Source organism: Trachurus trachurus, assembly GCF_905171665.1.
Source record: "Trachurus trachurus genome assembly, chromosome: 22".
NCBI lineage: Eukaryota > Metazoa > Chordata > Actinopteri > Carangiformes > Carangidae > Trachurus > Trachurus trachurus.
In genome coordinates this window covers 18,179,179-18,200,288 of record NC_139907.1, presented here as the reverse complement: position 1 = coordinate 18,200,288, position 21,110 = coordinate 18,179,179, and the positions used below count along the sequence as shown (strand labels likewise).

Sequence of the window (21,110 nt, the reverse complement as noted above, 5' to 3'; positions counted from 1 at the left end):
AAGACATGTTTCCTGATACTCAGAGTCTGTGAGGTTGGTTTGGCCAGTGTGTGGCCCGAGTTAAGTCTCCCTAAAACCAAAAAAAGCTATCATTTTTATATTCCTGTTTGTATACAGATTGAAGCTGAGACATGTTAATCGGTGAGCTTTAGTGGTGCTGCAAGGTATAATTATGAAATTTGCTCTGTTGAGCTGTGGAAAACTGCAGAATATCAAAACAGCCCACAGCTCAGCAAACAACTTTTAAATATCAGCTGATGTTGAACAGCATCAGTGATGCGGAGTTGCGGACACACGCGAAAGAAAGTTTGTAAATTCAATGTGTTTTTCTCATCATTTTTATTTGCTTCATTTCTCCACCACATGCTCATTCAGCAGCTCTCTTATCAGTCCCATCAGTGGTTTAATTAAAACTGTATGGCCATAATTTGATACCCAAAACATTTTTTCCATCTGTCTGTTCAAACCATGTTGCATGTAATCTTGGCAAAGGTCTTCGAAATTGCTTTCAAGTCACCCAGAACAAGACAGGAGGCGGGGGGGGGAAAGCGGTTCCTCCTTGGATCGCAGCGGCCTTGAAGCTCTTAATGATGACATCAAACGCTGCAGGGGGAGTCGCGCCTGCCCCCGCTGCCCCTCTGATCTGCAGGCAGAGAGGGCAGCGCTGAGCTCATGCTGGCAGGAAGTCGCTTTGCCACTGAAAGTGAGGGAGACGAGGGAGAGCAACATCTGGCTCAGCCAAGGAAGCGGGACAGGATGCGCGTGGGCCAGGTGTCACTGCTAGCGATGGAAAAACTAAATCATCATCTGGTGTGGACGGTGTGTGGCGGCCTGACGGGGTTTAGCCACCTCTCGTCTGTCCTCACCACCTTGACACAGGCACCTCTTGTTTCCCTGTGCCACATCCTATTCCCGGGCCGCGCCCCTGAGAGATCTGGGTCAGCAGCTGCCTATAGGTGCTGCCGTGGCCTTTGTGAAAAGATGACGACGACTATCGAACAGTTGTGTCTCTTTTTGCCCTTTCTCATTTACTGTCCTGTTCCCCTTGGCAGCAGGAATGTGGTGTGCGCTCTGTTAAGAAAGAGGCATGCATAGACTTGCGCTGAGCACAGCTGGGAGAGGGCATGCGTGTGTGTTTTTGTGTATCATTTTAGAGTAGCATGCACATGTGTGTTTGTTTACCTGATTACACTTGTGTCTATGTGTTGGCAGAGCTGATTCAGTTTTTTAATACATGGTGTGTGGCTGGAAACCCCGCGTATTCAATGTTAATGCATAGTTTATGTCCTCACTTTGGGTCTGATTACAGCCTCAATTACATTACAGGGCCACAGGTGTGCTTTGTAGGACTGTTCCTCTGATCTGCCCGACATTGTTCATCTTTGTCTTGCTCTGCTGACTGTCTGTCAGGGCGGATCAGTGGGATCCAGATGTTTTTTCACAGGGCTGAACCGCAGCACTACCCAAGATTTTCTACAGTACTAGACCCCCAGAGCCAAGGTGGGTTCGTCTGCCTGCCTGCCTGTCTGTCTGTCTGAGAGGCACGCGCCTCCCCCAGGTGGCTCACATGAGCTCAGCTTCCAGATTGTGCAGCACAGGCTTGGTAATTGACCCACATCAAATGCTCACCGGTACAAAAACGTGCCCCCTCGCAGCTCTGGTGCAGCTTTGCTCTTCGACCCCAGTTTTAATACTTCCTCCAGCCCGGTGCAACCCTCAGGATGTTGCTCCCTGGTTGTCCACAGTCAGAACAGTCAGGAACAGGGAGTTCATAATCTAGTCAAGCAGATAGAATGGGTGATGGAGAGGTTTTGCAGTCCTGATGGAAAGATCTAATGTGTTTAATGACACATTTTTCTCTGAGGCAAACAGACCAGCCACACACCCACCCACACACACGCACACACACACACACACACACACACGCATGCTAACTGGGACCAGTGAGTCTTATTCCCTTTGGTTGCCTGAGACTTCATTTTTCGTTAATCAGTGGTGAAAAATCTTCGCTTGCGAAATGTCTTTAATGTCAAACAGAATCTTTCATTAATTAGTGAGGGTCACGGCTTGTGGACTTACAGCAGATGTTAGTTGAGAAACCCAGTGCTTAAAGAATGATATGGTATTATTAATTTGATTAAAGCAAAATTATTTCCAAATCGTTGTGTCTTATCTATAAAATCAATTAAAGCAAAGCTATGACCTAAGACACCGTGTTTGTCTCTTAGGGATATTATTTTCTGTTGCACACACTGACCACGCTTTAATGGATTTCACGGCAATGCACATACGTTGCTAATGGGAGTATCTTTGTGAGTGTATATATGTGCGGGACATTAGCTTTCCACTGAGGTCATGTGTTTATGGTCTCGTGATGATGTGATTGACAGGACCCAAGTGAGACGGGGACCCCCTGACTCCTCCCCTCAGCAGAGCGGGACCTCCCGCACAGTGAAACGTTATCCGTCATCCTCCGGGCCCATCACCTCCAACGCTCTACCCGCTGGCAACAACGGCTACGCCAACGGCCACGGCGGCGAGCACAGGAACTGGCACGGACACAGAAACGGACAGAGCAACGTGCACGGCCACAACAGCCACAGGCCCAGCGGTGACGGCCAGTTCAACAATGCCCTGTCACCAGCAGGTGAGGCCCAAAAAACAAAACCACAAAAAAACGGAACATATCCATCAATCATGGTGAAATGATCTTTGTAAAAAAAAACTTCTATCTGTTCTCACTTTCACCCTCCACCCTTCCTAGCCACGTCAAAACAAACACCAGCCCACTTTCACTCAATTCACTGATACATACACATCCTGTGGTGTCATCGCTAAATGGAACATTAGCCACAAGGAAAAGAACTGGCCTCATCCCAGGCTGCGGTTCCCTTCTCCCACTGTCCACCCACCCCGCCCCCTCTGTGGTCTGCATCACACCAACCAGATAGACATTTGATATCAATGCTGCATGCAGTGTGCAACAAACACGTAATTGCTGTGGAGGACTGTGAGCCGTGTGTTTGCACAGCTACATGCTTTGATATCTTTGGGAATCTGCACTGTCACCTCTCCTACATGACAGGCACTGGGCTCTGGCGCCTCTACCCACAACAAAAAGAAATGTGAGCGCTCGTCTTCCCTAAGTTTTATTCTCCTTTCACTACCTCATCTTCCTCTGATGCACTCCTCCAGCGTACGCAGCTGTCTGCTGTTCAAGCTCCTCTTGTTTTCTAGCGCTGTACCAGGGCAACGGCTGTTGAACGGCTTCCCACCATTACACAATGTTCACTTGCACTCACGCTCTCTTTGTCTCCCTCACACATACACACATCCAAAACACCTTCTTCCAAAGATAAAGGGCTTGGAGGCAAGCCCAATACCTAATAGTATCCTCTCCCCTATTCGCTGGACTGTGGCACATCGCTTGTTCAGCTGCAGCGTGCCACTGGCCCGCCGTCAGCACACACCCTCACACACTTATAAACCTCCCTTTGCCCAGATGGGGAGTGTGTGTCACAGTGAGGCTGAAGGAGAAAGGATGCAGCTCATTTCCAGCCTGTCTCTGCTGCTGCTGCTGCTCCTTCTCATCCAGGTGTGTGTGTGTTTTCCAGGGGCCAACCTCACCTCCAACCTGGATCGCATTAAGATCGTCTTCACGCCCATGCTGTGCCGCAGGGTGTGCAGCGGCGGCCGCTGCTACAACAGCTGCGAGAAGGGAGACATCACCACGGTTTATAGTGAGACATCGCAACAGCAGCAGCAGCAGCAGCAGCAGCAGCAGCAGCAGCAGCCAAAGAACCAGGGCTTCAGACTCTGTGAGTGTCGTCTCCAGGCCTTCTGATTGTCATTAACGCTGATCTCTCTTGTCTGCTTCTTCTTGTCCCTACAAGTCTCTTTTCCTCCCTTTCTCTGCTCTCTCTTACTTTTGGATTCTCACACAATTTCCCTACGTCTCCATCCTCGATTTCTTTTTTTTTATTTCTTTTTTTTTTATGGGGTGAGCCTGACAGAATGGGCTCCCAGTGGCATGCCGTCTGTTCTGAATACCAAGCTCAGAGAGGAGGCAGAGTGCTCGAGATTAAAGCTGAGCGCTACGCTCAAAACTCTCACTGTCAAAAAGAAAGAGAGACGGGGAAAGCAGGAGAGACGGGGGTAGAGCAGATTAAAAGCGGGCTGTGTAAAAGAGGACTAATCTCCCCCTCTCACACACATACACATACACTCACACACGTGGTGGTCCCACGCTCCCATCTCTTTGCGGTTTACACCTCGCGGCTGGCCCCGCCGTTAACCATTTAATGTGCTCCCTGGGAGAGAGGGAGCGAATGGAAGTGGAGATGGAGAGGCAGAAAGAGAGAAAGAGTAGCAGCATGAGCAGGATTTTATAGGGATTACATTAAACCTGCCATTTATCCAGGGGGCTTTGCTCCAAATTCACACAGGAGTGTCCATGGGAAGGGAGGGGGCGGTCAATGCCAAGGGGAGGGTCATACCCCTGCATGCTTCTTAGTTTTCTCATCAGTTATAAGGGCCCAGCTAAGGCTCAGACTAATTACTACTTGTGGATTAGAGGTGAAGGGTGCACATACCACACACATACACATACACGTTCTCCGCAAGTCACAACTCACAAACTTACACATGCATCCCTCCTTCACCTAAGTGCGCGAGGCTCCGTGGGGAGGCCCTAGCTGACTTATGAATACATAAACAGCTTGATGTCGCAGATTTATGTGCCCATTAATGGGGTTTTGGAACGTGGCGTAGATATTCCAAACACTTCAGCATCCTGGCAGAGGCCTTCCGCAAGATTACATTCCTGGCACCTCCACTTCTTCCCTGAGCGGCAGTTTTGTTTTTTAATGCCCCGTTTTTATTCCCTCGAAATCTCCCTTCATTATTTAAAGGCATGCGTTAAAGAGTGCGTTAAAAAGAGATTGCTTTCCGTTTCGGCTCGCATCCTGTTGCTTGGGTGTGCGTGTTCGTCGAGGAATGTCGAGTGGACAGCAAACAGTTATCTCATGCTGTTGTTATGTTCCTTACACGGTGCAGTAAAATCTGGCTGGATAATTATAACGGGCTCCCTCGATACGCACTCCGTGTACAGCACTTATATTACACTTCAAAACCGGATATTATATCGAGGTAGAAGTCTGTTTATTGAGTGAGAAGTGTGCGTGCGTGCGTCTATTTGGTTGTTAAATGGACAGACAGATAGGCAGACAGGGAGAGTGGCGTGCAGAGTCAACACTAAGTTGTTGTCTAAGAATAGTTCCTGCCCCCATGCTGATGGCGGGGGGGCTGGCCTAACACAGACGAGTGCAGACCTGCATCATTGAGAGGATTTAATAGCCTACTTGAGCTGATAATTTAGCCAGCATGTCTAATCACAGGAGGCCTTCCTGTGTGTCTGGACACCAACACTGGACCCCTCCAAGTCTCGCTGTCTGCCTTTTCGACATCTTTATTCACTCTCTCCCTCGATCGCTGTCTCCTTTCTGTTTCCAATCTGTCCTGTTAACATTCTCCTCTTCTAATCCCTTTCATTCCCTATCTGTAACTCTTCTATTCCTATTCCATCCCTCCCTCTCTTCCTCCTCCAGTCTCACTGTTGGTAATTCTATGTGACAGGGAGCTCATTCCCTACATGCCATCGAGACTGTCCAGCGTCTGTCTGCTCCCCCCGTTTGCACTCTCTGTTAGCGTGTTGCTGTCTGTCCCAATGAGACAGGAGAGGATGCAGCTCGCAGCATGTTTCCATCACCAGCCTCTTCTTTCATCTGCTTGTATATGGGGTTTTCATATCTCCGACTTTTCTCGTTAAACAGTCCTCATATTTTGTGGTATTGCTGAGCCGGAGAAAAGTGCTTAACTTTTTCATCCTTTGTGCCCCACGGTGGTTCTTTTCTCATTCGACACGGTTGGATAGATTTTTTTTTTCTTTTGATAGTCTTTGATGTTTTGAGTTAGGAGAGGTCAGGTCAGAGTGAATCTGTACATGGGAGCAGACCCAGGTATGTAGGGTGCTAAGCTGGCACCCATCCCTTATGCCAAAAAGATAAGGCCAATGAAAATGCTGTGAAAGCAGCACTGTCAAACACCATCTGGTCAGTGCCGACCTTTCCTCTTTTTCTTTCTGTTGTAAATTGCAAACTATAAATCAAAGTATAGACAGAGCAGGGATTCAATTTACAAACAGAGTTGAGAGACAGTTGCCTTCCTTTTTTTTGATGTTTGGTAATTTCTCATTTCTGTTCCTGCCAGCAAAGCAAGTGTTCCGTACAGAAATGCATGCACTTGTTATTTTCTCTGAAATGATTACAGGATGAATCATCACTCACCACCCCGCACAGGAGTGTGTAATTAGCAATGTGAGGCAAAACATGCCAACGAAGGAGGTGCAGCGCGAGGGCCAGCGCCGTGCCTCTGCCCTCAGGACAAAGTCGAAACTTTATAAACATTATGTGGAATGAGGTGTCTTATAGTGCCAGAGTGGAGAACTGCTTGACCATCTTTAATCCTTTGCAAACAAACGAAGCCCCAGCACATACCCTTCCTATTAGAACTACTCCTTCTGTTTCTTATTACTGGATCGGCGTGTGTCGGGATGCATAAAGTCGTGCAATTAAATGTGACGTGTTGTGTTTTCTAATGGTTTTCTCTTTCCGAAAAACATCTTTGTCTTTTTCTCTTCACCACTGTCACACCCTTAACTCTCTCTCTCTCTGTCCTCGTTCCATTTTGCAGTCTTCTGTCAGATCCCCTGTCTGAACGGAGGCCGATGCATCGGCAGGGACCAGTGCTGGTGTCCGTCAAACTCAACGGGGAAGTTTTGCCACCTGCCAGCCGCTCCCGCCAGAGTCGCCCCTCACAGCCACAGGGATCCCAACCAGCAGCCGCCGAAATCTCCCTCCCACTCCATGTACACGCTGCCTCTGTCCAACCAGCAAGGTAATAATAATCACTCATCTTGCCAACTCGGTCCAATTGCCGACCTCAGTCGCTCCACTCGTCTCCTTTCTGTGCAGAGCGGCTCTGAGGGTTGAAAAGTGGATGGTGCAACACAGAACTGTCAGAACTGTCAAGACCGTTTGCTTTTGGAAACCTGAACACAACACCAGAGATTTACTCAGTGATTTTGCCACAGAGTTCCACTATTTTAAATCCTGGTGCGACGACGCCTTTGTGTTATTTAGGCCAACTGTTCCACTTCTCCCCTCGGTTTTAAAGGGCGCACATCTACTCCTTGATTTACTAATCTGTTTACGGCGTAGCACTCAGCCTTTGCGGGCCAGTGGTGGAGGTCAGACTCTATTTTAAGCAGAACTAGTAATGGATGACTCAGTGGAAGTCCTCATATTGTTCTCACAATGCTGCTTTTATCAAACAGAAGTGAATATTAGAAACAGAGCAAGGCAACATCCTGAAGCTATAAGAAGGAATATAAAAAGAAAGATTTGCTCATTTTTCATCTCTCCCTGTATCTTTTTTTTCTGCCCTCCTTACTCTGTCTGAGAGTAAGCAGAAGCAGAAGCTCAGATGATTTAAATTCCTCTGAGAATAGAAATCTTCCATACTCTATTTTGAATACAGCGATATGAATAATAATAATTAAATGACACGTCTTCAGTGTCAGCATTGTCATGTCACGTCAAAAAAAAAACATGAGCCTTCCTGTCTGCGTGCTTTACTGTATATGTATACACCAAGGCAGTTTCATGTCCAGGACGTTTGATAAGGTCTATTTCTTCCCCTTGGACTCTCCCTGACATCTGTCACTGACACTATGATTCATGATAGTGGGTCAGGATTCTGGGAAAAAACCCTGGCACTCCCTGAAGATAGATGCTTCCCCTCTGTCAGTAGGACAAAAGAGCTCATTCTCCTCATTGCAACATCTTCTCAGCTCCTCAGCAAATCTGTTTTTGGTCTTAAACTAGGACTTGATTTAAACCAGAGAATCCAGAACTCTCGGTGTTGTTGTATTTCTCGTAGCATCTTAATAGTATCTTCATTCCTGGGAATTCCCCACGTATATCTCATAACTTGGTGATGAATCAAGCTGAGTATGTGTTGGATATGTTCGCTAATAGCTTGCAAACTGCAGTATGTATATACAGTTTTTTACACCTTGGCTCAGGATACTTCCTCTTACATTATTCTAAATTTGAAAGTGTAAACCATCTGCTATACTGTATACACTGTGTGTTCTCCGTGTCCAGTGTCTCTCCACCCATCCTTGGTGAACGTCCACATACAGCATCCTCCGGACGCCGAGGTCCAGGTCCACCAAGTAGCTCGGGTCCAGCCTGGGCAGAGACCGGGCCTCCCAGAGGGGGCTCACTCTGTCCAGCAGCGCTCCCAGCCCGGGAATGGACACGAACCCACAGTCGAACACAACAGCAGGTACTCGCATACCAATGGGAACGGGAACGGCCACGGCCACGCCAGACCGCACAACCGTCAGAACGGACACGTGGGCAGATGCTTTCAGGAAACGGTCGACGGACAGGTATTGTGTTCAGTCGTTAAAGCGCACTACAGTACAACTGTCATCACTACATGATCCAAGCCACCTGGGGAGATCAGAACCATCGTAGGCGTTAAAAACCAGTGGGAGAAATAGCTGCTTTACCACAGGCATCATTATATTCACATCCTCTCACCTTCTCTGTCTCAAACAGGAAGTTGGCCTGTGGGAATGATTTCTGTAGTGACCAGGATTTATGAACTCTGACTACACTGGTCATCTCATGTTCCCCCAGTTTTCCCAACAAAGGCCTGCTATGAGTTAGGATGCATCCAGAGGACAACATTTGAAACGTAGCCCATGTGGAGGCCATCTCTTTGTGGTGACTGCATGTTACCATTTATGGCACGTCCCACAGACTTTCTGTACAAGATAATGAATGGATGACACAACAAACATTTGTCGTGAGAGAAAATTTAGTCATGGGTGGGAAGGACTCATGTGGCAGTGCGTGAGCTTGGCTAATCTAAGGCTTAATACACTTAATACAGCATCTGTTTGCTTGGCTGTGATAAGGCGTTATGTTTGACTCTTGGCCTTTAGGTTTGCAGTTGCAACAACACTGTGATTTGCAGTTGAGTTGTTTTTGCCAGCATTATTCCTTGAACAAGTTTGTTTGTCCTGAATAGCAGATCATATTTTCTCTACTCTGGTTTCACACACACACACAGTGAGAGAGAGAAAGAGAGAGAGAGAGAGAGAGAGAGAGAGAGCTGGAAATGAAACCTCCCAGTCATAGCGATTTTTCAGTTCAACACAACTGCCCCAGAAAAGAAGTGTACTAAGATTTGAGCTTGCAGTTTTCCCCTCTTCTCCTGCCAGTATGCCAGTTTGGTGTTCTGTAGAAGAATGTCCTCTCTGTTTCTTTTTTAGTTTTAGAAATTTCTATTTGGCCAAAAAACCAGTAAGTAAGGTCCGATAGGAATCTTTCTTCACAATTAGCCAAATGCCGTAATGAGTCCTGCCAGGAGGGCCATAGTTATTCTTGTGGCTCGGTGTTTATGTCCTTCTCCAAGTAACTAGTCTCAGATGTGTCTGGTTCACTCTGTCCTCACAGATAGGTGGTGCACACAAACACACAGACACCTTTTAACGGCCCTTACCTTACGCACACACATCTGCACACAAACAAGCAGAAATATGTAACACTCATTCTCAAAACTCGTGTCTTAGATTTAACACAGATGTGTGTTGTTGTAGTGTGGCAAGCCTCTGCCAGGCTTAACCAAACAGGATGATTGCTGTGGAAGTGTGGGCGCCTCCTGGGGTCTCAACAAGTGCCAAAAGTGTCCAACCAAACCAGGTAAGTCATACTGACTGAAGACATCACGTCTGAGCAGCTCTTTCCTTTGTTTTGTCTCTCTTTGTTCCATTACATACTTAAATTGTCTAATTCTGTTGCTATTACTCTTCTGTTGTGCTGTTGGTGTGTTGATGTCTTGGTGTTCTTGTACTGATTCTCACCATTTGTTCAAAACAGCCAGACGCAGCTGGGCTCTACTTTGATAGTGCTTTATATTCAGGTGTTTAGTCAAGTGATGCTTGTTCTGTTCTTAAACAGCAGATGTTTACGCTTGGTGGAGTTTTACGGCGTTTATCATAGGCCTAATTAATGCTAACGACTGATGACGATTAGCACATAGCGTCCATCATTAGATTCTTTAACTGCGTGACTCGCCCATGCACCCACTTGTAAAAACGGAGCTGTTTGCGCCTCCATAAAACCGACACCAAAAAGCAAATGAAAACACATTTAGGGTGAGGATGAGAGTCTGGCAGGAGTGCCACCCACCCCGTGGGCAGGGTGAGCCAACGTGGCCTTGAAAAAGTGAGGAAATGAACAGCCCTGACCAAAGCTGCGGTAGGTTTGAGAAAACAGCAGCAGGGCGGTTGCGTGCTGGCAGGCAGCGTGGGTGGGGACACCCTTCACTGTAGATGGAGACTCACGCTCGGGCCTGACATCTCTAAGAGGGTGTGGCTTCTGGTCCTGTGCTGGTAGAGGAGTTGCTGTCAAAGTCAAAGAAAGCTACAGTACAGTGGCACATGGGGGCACTTGACATTCATTGTTTGTCCTGGTACTTCTGATTATATTATGATCACGGCCGCAGATATCAAACTCACAGAGTCTGCATACCTTGTTAAACATCTGACTGAGCCTTAATCAGAAGCAGACACCATCCCTCTTTGTCCCCTCCATCTATCATAGATGCCGATCCATTCTTTTCTCTCCCGCTCTCCGTCTCCTTCAGCATGCCCGATTCCTGCTCTTCCTAAGTCCCCGGCACGATCTCTTTTGGCTCGCAGATGTTTTTTTCTCTGCTCCCTCCTTTGAAGTTTGCGGGAGAAATGGAGCGTATACCCCCTTCACTCATTTTTATGGTTGTTTTGGGGGGCAGCGTACTGTAGGTCCAGGTCTGAGGTCACACGCAGCCAGAGAAAGAAGAGAGAGAGACAGAATGAAAGAGAGGGGGAAATGAAAGTCAAAGTCAAAATGAAGTCATTTACTATATGTCCCAGAAGTCTTGCAGGGAGCTTTAATAAGAGAAAATGCTTTGGATTCCACCAGAGTGTTATTGTTCTCAGTTTAGACACTTGGCCAGCTCTTTCAGCTGCATTCCTCCCTCACTGGCCGGGATGTATGCTTTCTTACGTATTTGACAGGAGTGATGTGCAACCTGGAGACAGCAGCTCCCCTGGAAAATGATGCATTTCATTTCTCAGCGAACGGGACAGTTGGGCTTTGCAATGTGAAGAAAAGTCATATAGCTTTTAAAAGAGTCTCCCGTGCCTCTTGTTGAGTATGTGATAATGATGTCATGAAAGCCCCGTTTGTGTTTAAGGGTGTAACACTCCCATTGGTCAGTTTATAGCTGGGTACAAAAGGCACTGTTGACTGGGAGCAAATATCTTTTTTATTGCATTTACAGATGATGTTAGTAAGACTATGGTTTAATGTGGTTGTATTGCAGACATGATTCTTGGTCTGTGCCTTCTGGGTTTACTTCACATATATATTATTCCTTTCTGGGCCCATGTAACTTCAATATTACCGTACATTAACTATATTTGCTCCAGCCTCTCTCAGTCTAGTCGTATAGACTTGTTATATCCTCCCGATGTTACAGTCTGGCTGCAGTGACTGTACATCCATTTCCGAGCAGTTGACAACATCATATAGCGGGATGTTATTTATTATTGTACAAAGACGACTTTATGTCACAGCTGTGGCAAATAAGGGAGGACGTTGTGTATGTGTGTTTCCAAAGGAGGGCTGACGTTGCGGGGGCATGAGTGCCAGTGTATCCCATCTCAGTGGGAGCCGAAGCCTTTAGGAGCCAGTGCCTTTAAAAGTCACATGCTGAGGATTCCTGGCTCGTAATGAGATCCAGATCAACCAGAACAGGCTGAAGTCAGCCTCCATCCCTCTGGTTCTTGTGATGAGGAGTAAAAAAAAAAACCTTCCCTGAAGTTTGTTTGAATTTCAAATTAGCTTAATGCAGGATTGTAATTTCTGATGGTGAGGGACGTAGGGGTGGTCAAACCTGTCCCGAGGTATAACTTACCACTGTGCCAAGGGAGATTTGGAACGGGTCACGTAAGAAGTCCAGAGCAGAAACTGAATCCGCTGCACAGTGAGAGGAATTTTATCTTAAAAAAACAAAGAGTCATGATAGAGATAGTTGTGTAACCTTGGGATGACTTCAGGATGCCTTTTTATTAGTCAAGTAATCTGAGGTTCTCTGAAACAACACGAGGCCATTTGCTGTGGGCTGACCCCGACCCAAAGTGTAACATTGGCATGACTCTGTAATTCTCCTGGCAGCACCTCCCTCACTGTGAATTTCACAGCTAATGGAATTCCACAAGCCGTTTGTCTCCCCATCTGTCATTGCCGGGCAGCTTCCCCCTCAGTGACTCTTCCCCGTCTGCGTTGCTGGGAGGCTTCCCAGGGAGTCAGATTAGACGTCCCCGGGGCCCAAAGTAACCACCACACCCACAGGAGCCTTGGCTTCCTCTGGTTCTACCTCCCCGGGTCATCAGGGTTATCATGATGTCAGTGCCCTCACGCTGGCTTTGCAGCGCCCTCTCTTCCGCCTCTATCTGTGGGAGTTGTCTTGTCTGTTTCCCCTCAACCCCACTCCCTCCTTGCGTTTTTCTCCATCACAAGGACACAATTCTTCATGCGGTTTAGATCAATAAAGGCAGATGAGGCAAAGCGGGAGGGGGCCCATGGAGCTCCACAACTTCCAGATCTTCCCACATGAAGTCATCCCTCCCAAATCTCCCATCTATTCCCCAATCGTTTAATCTGACATTCATTTAGGGGCCAAATGCTGCACTTATTGCTTTTTATTAGCGCTGATCAAACATGAACACTTGTTAATGACCAACAAAACCAAGAGATGCAACGACTTTGCTTTAGAAATATGCCGCAAAAGAACAGATGCACTGGAACCGCTCCACAGCAGTGTCTCTTGTTGAGGAGCATTTGACAGCGTTTGATTCATTGATGTTGACTTAGAGTTATCCCTTCACAACTAGGATGATGGAATCCATTAGCCGGGCAGCAGTGTGGCTAATCAGGACCGAGCAGAGCAAACCGCTACGAGAAATAAATCCCAGTTGGAGGCAGATGGATCTGAAATTTGTGTTGCATTTCTTAATTGGATACAAGCTAAGTTAAGCGCATTTTTATTGGGAATGTACCGTGGCATGCCTTTTTTTGGAAGCAGCCCAGGTGGTTGATATTCCACAGTGATTTGCAGATTATAGAGGAATGTGGATCTGTTTTGAATGTGTGTTTGATGCGGGTTATTTTTCCATTAGCATCTTGGAGAAGGGCGTGAAACAGCATTGTCAAACTACAAACAGAGATGTAACATACATACTTTTGTGAACAGAAACAATGAAAAGCGTGTTTCGAGTAGAGATTTAACGTCGCAGAAAAATGAAATAACCATTTGATCAAAGCCTTTCGATTGTTGATGCAAATGTGCTGCGGGATGGCTGTGTTGTAGCAATACGATACAGATACACAGCAGAGACTGTCAACGGTTGAGCATCTCGGAGCTGGTTTTGTGTCAAGATCTGTATCAGGAGGAGGATGTTGATATTAGTCCCATGTGTCCTCACTGATTAGCCTTAGCTTCACAAGCAGGGAAACATTATGAACAAAGCATGCGATATGGACCGTGCCAGAATGGCAGTGTGGCGTGTGCCATGGAGATGTTTTCTTTTGAAAGTAAATGACTATCCTTTAAACTGTTTGCTTCAATCAAGCATTGGCTCAAAGGCCAAGAAGAGATGGCACTGCCATCTGAGAGACTCACATGACCTGAAATCCTCCATGGTGATTAAAGAGATCTGTTTGCTCCTGGTTTTCTCTCGGCGGCACCAGTTTGTCCTGTGGCGGCGTGTCAGCAAGTAAATTGCTGGAAAACGTCCTGAGGAGGACTTGGCGTTGGTGCTGGTTGTTTTCCTATAGAGTGGCCCCCAATGAAATGGAAAGGAAGGCTGTCTCCTGTTCCCGTCCTGTGGATGGCATCCATCCCTCCTCCCTCATGTCTCCCACGCGTTCTCAGGTTTTCCAGCCAGTTAAGGAGAGAAGCCCAACACTGAGGTTGCCTCCCAGGCAGGTCCCAGGGGAAGTTGGTGAAGGGCTCTGAGCCCTGTGATTGATGGACCAGACCTCTCAATCGTCTTAGAAGTATAGCCCCCAGGCTGGGTGGTCCACCAAGTGATTGTACCGAATTAGCAATTAAAGATTTCTGTACAGCTGAGGAACCCATTTGACTACAGACTCTCTCCCGATTCTCAGCCTCCTGCCTCCATCTCTCTTTACTTTCTTCCCCATTTTGCATAAGCTGTTCTTTCATTTGAATGCCCACAGCGGTGCCCGCGGTGGAGCAAGGTTCACTTTCATGTTTAAAAGAGACCTAAGGGCTTTATTCAGATTTGATTTAGGACAGCGCCATCAATCAAGAAGCTTCAAGGAATTTGAATTAAAGGAATTTAAGCAAATATTACTGAGCAGTTGTCGGGGGAATGCACAACACAATTGAATGGAGACGGACAATAAATTAGTGAGGGGTGACAAAGTCTTTTGTGGAACAGGGCTAAATGGATAGACAACAATTGGAAGTTTTTGTCTGTACTCTCGGTGGATACAGACCAGTCTGGGTCTACAGTCTTTGTAACCAAGGGTGACACTAATGATGCACAGCTTGAGCTCACTCTTGCAAGCCACTGCCTGTGTAACTCTATGTTTTCTACACAAATGACTGTCGAAACAAGCATGAGAACAGACACATCATTAAATCCTCCGAGGATACCATAATTCTTAGCTTTTTGTTTGATAATGAAAATTACACGACCAAGTTGTCACTGATTAGCATCTTTTTTCTTTTTTATGGTGAACTTTCAGGCGACACGGTTCTGAGATTCCGGTACAGTAGCCGAGGCTTCAGATTCAGAAACGACAAGACTCAACTACAGTGATCTTTTAAGCCTTGTTCTTGCATTGCCACATCAATCAATTAGTAAGACAGCCAAGAAGCTGATAAGTGCATCAATGAGGATACAACCAGCGCTGTCATCAACATCTGAATCTTAAGCTTCAGCAGCTGCTATTTAAACTTGTGTTCAAACAAATTTCCTGAGGGAACAGTAAAGATCCGCTGAACTAAGTTTCATCGCAAACATCTATTAAGTCTGGGAAGCACACAGGGAAAAGCGGAGTATAATCTGTCAAATTAGATCCTATGAGCAAAGTTTGTACAGTGTAGTTTCACAAACATCTTCTGCAATGCTCCTGTGAGATGCTGATGCTGATCTCACCTCACCGATCAATGTCAGTGCGATGCTTCTTACATAATTAAGGTTGCACAAGACTTTTGCAACATCTCAGGAGGTTTCAAGACGAGCCGAGTTTTGAAGTGAGCTGTCTCTCAGATTCATGCTGGAGTTGTTACTGACCACAGAGGTCCTCTCCTCCCTGCTAATAAGCTTTATTGAGACTTCTGAACCTCCCCCACTGGGCTTCCCTTGGCATGTGCGCCCTGCTGTCACTCAGGCCAGACTTTCCCTGATCCCATCACGGCGGGAGGGCGTGCCCACCACCCTACCACAACAGCTCATTACTCAGAAACTTTCGGAGTGGGGGGGGGGGATTAGAGGGGTGTGGAGGAAGGCGAGGAGGTGGGCAGACAGGAACAGGGGCGTCGCTTTGACACAGTTCCCCCCTTTTTTTTTTCTCCGTTGCCCCCTTCATGCTGACCCACTTCTGCTCTGTCAACCCTCAGGTACACTGACCCTGCCTGGTCCACTGGGTCACAGCAGGACCAAAACATAACTCAGCTTCCAGGACCTCGTTCCCAGAAAACCTCCATGTGGCACACATTCCAGTCACTCCTGGGAAAATGACACTGAATGTTGGGTTTTTTTTTTTTTACCGTGACAGCGTGCATTTACGGGATCGTTGTGTAGGTGTTTTGTGCATGTTGAAAGCTGGGGAAGACTTTTTTTTTCTGGCCACTGCGTTTGGAAATTCAAACTCGTTTCCAGTTTCCAACTCTGAAAAATAATGAGCTTCTGAAACACTGGAGGTTGAATGTACGTGTTTGCTGTTGCGTTCTCCTGGGTGACATAGATGCATAAAGATGACAGATGGGTTACAGAGATATGATCCTGTCTTTTCCCTGCTTGCTGGCACGAAAATAGCCATTCACATCAAGACCAGAGCTCCTTCTCCGTCAGCGCTCTGGTTGGAGTTTTGGTTACATTGAGTCTTTTCTCCCTTTCCCAGAGCTCTGTGCCAGGGAAGGAGATGTGTTATCTTTGCTGGCATTTGCCGTGGCCCGAGGTTTCATGCGTCACTTCTCTTTTCAACCCTTCATCACTGCGGCAGCGAGTTTAAAGCACTTGGTTAATTTTTTTTCTGGCCATGGTGTGACTCCAAAGACTGTTCCTCTTTACCGAGCGGGAAATGTAAGATATCATGATTTCTCTCCGTGTTTGCTCTCATCGGATGCTGATGATGATGAATGAGGCAAATGCTGCCATTATATGAATACATTTCTCAAAAATAGTCTAGTCCTGTTTCATATTTTGGAAAAGTAAAATGCCTATTCATGCTCATGAATTTGAGTTGAGACATAACAAACTTGGTTTCACTCACGTCACCAAATATTTCTTCTTCTTTTTTTTTATTTTCAAATTCTTGGCCGAAACAAGATTTTTCCAGTGTTTATACGCAAAAAAGTGCAAAACAGTATCACGGCAGTCGTGATTAGGAAGCAGCAAGGACCCACCATCACGGCTTCAAGCTGCCTGATTCATGACTCTAATTTAATTTGACTGAAACAGTGAGAAACAGTTCCGTCATACTAATAAGCATGCCATCATTTTCAGAGCTCTCCTCACCCAAACACACATTTTTCCCTCTAAAATCAGAAGTTGGATTTTCGCCTTTCAACACTATATGAAGAAAAAATTTTCATCTCGGTTTATGTCATGGAAAGATCTGCTACTAATAATCACCCTGTCTCTGCTAAGCAACCTATATCCTCATACACACTGGTTCTTTGTCTCGGTCCAACACATAGATACAGTCATACACAAACAGAAACCATCTTTTTTGCCATAATGATGGTCACATTGACCCCTCTCTACTTTTAATGGAGCGTGCTGGGGCTTGACTAGGTGCCGAATGAGCGAAGACATGATGTGTTCGGGCCTCTGTTACTGACGGTACGGCCGCACTGGGGCTAAAACAGACACACTCGTGTTATTTACTGCAGCATTTCTGTGAACACCCCTAATGTATACACACCTGAAGCACACGCCATATGATTTTTATTGCTTTGGGAAAACAAACAAAAAGAAGTTTTGGGCCAATCGCTTTCCTGTTAGCTGCACATTAATCATCATTCCTCGTGTGCACAGTTAAAGCATTAGCCTCTTGTTTAAGTAGATTTGCACTGTGGTTGATGATAAAGGTCAGGGCTGTCACGTAGGTTTCCTCAACATATTTATGATATAAGCACTTCCTTCATCTGTCCCTGGGGGTTGAGGAGAGTTATGGGTAATATGATTATAAATGACGTCGAGTGTTATCGTTACATTCTGCTGGATGGCAGTGCTGTTTTATAAACGTGGTTGATGGAGATCCATTTCCATACACTCACTCTCGAGTCCCCTGAGGCCCAGCTGTGGGTCCCCTAATTTCTCCTCTTGCCAAGATGCTCACATCTGTAAGTTATATGGTCCCCTCCTAAAGCCCAGCTCCTTCTCTCTCCCTGCGATGAGTGCAATGCTTAGTGTCAGAGAGGCACGGTACTGTGAGATCGCTTTCCTCCTCTGAAGCTGTGCTTTCTCTTTCTGTTTGCAGCATACGCAGTGATTGCAAATGGACAAGTGGAATGTTCCAAAGGTTTTAAAAGGATGAATCTCACACACTGTCAAGGTAAGCTATAACAAAAAAAATGTTGGAAAATGTCTATTTAGTTCAATATTTTACGATATGATTTATCCCGCAGAATATTTTAATAGGTAGTGTACTCATAACAAGAACATAGCCAATATTAAATATAATGGCACGGATGTTATAAAAACTTACTGCCCATATGTTTCCATGCATACATGGACCCCTGAGGATGCCCATAAAAGTATCCCTTGCTGTATGTCTGGCCCCTATGGGAACCAGGTCAAGACTACACTTAGCCTCGGTCCAAGGTCAGAGTTCAGCAGCCAATAAGCGCCTGGGGCTGTTGTTTTAATTGGTCTTCTGGGGTTCTAAGTGGAGAATGGTACGGTAGGCTGCGATTATGGTAAATGTGGCTCTCTTTTAAGAGGGGGAGCTTTAGTTGCATTTCCTAAATGTCCCAGCAGAAAAAAAACTGTATGCACACCCGTTCACTCGTTCATCTGTATGTGAAAACAAACTCAGGTCCTTCTTGAATATACAGAATGTTTTCTTTCATCGCAGCATCCCAGAGGTGGCCATTAGTCAGATGACCGCTGGTTCAAGAAGCAATAACCACCCACAGTGACAACTCTGTAGACATGCTTCCTCTAGAGAATTTGGACCATTTATATGTGTTGCGGTGTTAGTACACAGCATCGGAATTAGTCAACATGAACAAATAAACCTTGGCTCAAAGACACAAGAAAAAAAAAAGAGGCACCGCTTATTCTGTGAACAAGGCAACCGACGCTGACACTATGGGAAACAAAAAGCAGCTCTTCTGACAGTCCACTTGAGCTCCGTCAGTGACTTGATTAATGGTGTCATAATCCAAAAGGCAGTGCTTACTGAAGCCCATGGGGTGTAACAACATAATGCACCAATGGACAGCTTTGACTACATCAATAACAGGCCTCATCCACTGGTTCATCCAGTTCAACATGTTTTCGTATCTGCACTATTGGCCCATTAATGTTTTCAGGTAGTGATTGAGCCGGGAAAACATATTTTATTAAAACAAAGACCTGCGAACAAGGACACACTCATTTTCCAATCGTATTTCAACTAGCCAACAAATGTGGAAATTTATCTTTCTATTATTCATGCTTTTCTTTCATGATTGTTTCAAGATGTTCTTCCCTTCCAGTTGCTCGTTTCTTGACTTCCAAAAAAGCGAAGCAGACAGTTACCCGCAATATTTACTGGGGCGCTTTAAAGTCTCTGTCCCGTTCAGACGCTGCGCCGTTCCCAAAAAATTATTTCTAATTTAAGGTCTTGCAGCAGCTGCCAAGGAGGCAAAACCTGCTTTTTCTTGGATTTTGTCATTATTATTATCAGGATGGTGTCCAGCTTGCCAAGCTGGGGCTCCCTCTCTGAGCTGCAATGTATATTGATGAAACAGAAAGGAGCTTGTCTCATACTCTTTATTAATGGGCTTTATTTACGGCTCTGGCTTTGAACGCTGACCCTCGCAGTCAGTGACGTCCTCCCTACGATACGATAAGATCCCCCATCAGAGCCGTGTGCCACACTCTGACTTCATGTTGGTTCCTTATCTTCAGAGGCTGCTTCTCGGCTGAATTGTCCGTTTGTTAGATGAAAAGCTCCACACAGTTGCATGTGCAGTCTCTGGTTGTGGGTGGTAAACTGGTGCCAGGAGCAACCTTTCTGACATCAACTCAATAATAAGTTACAAACAATTTTAAAACGCTGACATTTGACAGTTATGTCATTGAATATCGCCTGGGTCAACAGGGTTAGATCCGGATACGTCAGGTTCATAAGTGAAGAATTTGCTTGTAAAAATCTACTGTTCCCAATGTGCATTCACTATTCACAGTCTCTAAATGGATGAATTTTGGCCCCATAAGTTATGTCTGGTTCGAGACTTCCAAAGTAGTCATAAGGAGCTCCCTTTGGCCATAACAGCCAATACATAATAAAGAGAGTAATGTTGCCAATTTCCTTTACAGTCTCTATAAATAATCCTGCAGGTGTTTATGTGAGTCTTTCCAGAGCCAGAGGTTAAGAGCGGACAAGGTCAAGCAAGGTCGCAGCAGACTGGTTGACACTTGATCCAGGGTATTTAAGTCATCAATCTGTGTTATTAAATAAGAAAGAAACAATCATGAGAGAAGGTGTTGATGGACGCCTGTGAGTTTTTCTAGCACGAGGGCTGTTTGTCAATGAGATCAACCAAGCATAAATTCAAAATACATGTTGAGATTAGTGCTGGTCATGACAGGTTGTCATGGAAGTCAGCTTCAATCCCAATCAACCCACCAGCAGACTGTAACAATAGCACTAATCTGGGACTCAACCGAACCATGGATTAAAGACCCCATGTGATGAAGGCTGAGCCCAACGCTGACCTGAACTCTGACCAGATAGCATGCTGCTTAAACTAAACTGTGCAATATTGTTGTTCCAGTCTTTAAGAGTCTGAAAGTGAGCGGAGACAGGAATGACATCTGTGGTCTGCTTCGTCGTCTTCGCAGTGTGTTGCCTCGCCCTTACTCATCCAAACAAGTGGATCTTGCTAACACAAACGCAGGCTTGTTTACGCAGCCATAACACAGAGGCTGGGAACTTTGTCGTCATCAGGCCAGCTTTAGCTTCAGAGCACGTCCCTCTTAGGAGTGATAGAAAAGTGCAAACTGAAATGGAAAAACAAAAGGAAACAGATAGAAAAGAAGAAACAGCCGCACAACAAAAGGGACATTGAGGCATTCCCTGGATTTGCTTCAGTCCACTGGATTTATCAACCTCAATCCCTTATAAGCTCACTTTTTCCAGCAGGAAGCAAAACAACAAAACAAGAGCAGATTAATTAGAATTGGGAAAATCTGTGGTGGCAGGCTGTCTAGTTCCAGTCGTCAAAGCAATGGGAAAAGACCTAATGATGTACTCTTTTTTTTTTTTAACACGGTAGAACAACAAAATTCGCCCGGTCCCAGTGTGATCGCATGACTAAGCGCCTGAAATATGTCCCCCTATGCTCCTGGCTGGCACAGCAACTGGCGCGCTCGCGTCCATTTGGCTTAGTGACTCAGGAGCTGTTGGAGCAATAAGCAAAACTCCACCGACCACCGTATCACTCTGGCACATGGATCA

General features: G+C 46.0%; 1 protein-coding gene across 1 annotated transcript in view; it reads left to right on the top strand.

The window, feature by feature from the left end:
* The window catches only part of LOC311005822 (latent-transforming growth factor beta-binding protein 2-like), a gene marked incomplete at its 5' end in the record, with an annotated part of 80,904 nt that overhangs the window by 30,032 nt on the left and 29,762 nt on the right, over nucleotides 1-21,110 (top strand). Inside the window, 6 exons of the mRNA XM_083998413.1 lie at nucleotides 2,391-2,647; nucleotides 3,615-3,818; nucleotides 6,751-6,954; nucleotides 8,226-8,515; nucleotides 9,734-9,836; nucleotides 17,922-17,996. Of these exons, the coding sequence (XP_083854539.1) occupies nucleotides 2,391-2,647; nucleotides 3,615-3,818; nucleotides 6,751-6,954; nucleotides 8,226-8,515; nucleotides 9,734-9,836; nucleotides 17,922-17,996 (1,133 nt within the window). The remainder of the gene's footprint in view (nucleotides 1-2,390; nucleotides 2,648-3,614; nucleotides 3,819-6,750; nucleotides 6,955-8,225; nucleotides 8,516-9,733; nucleotides 9,837-17,921; nucleotides 17,997-21,110) is intronic.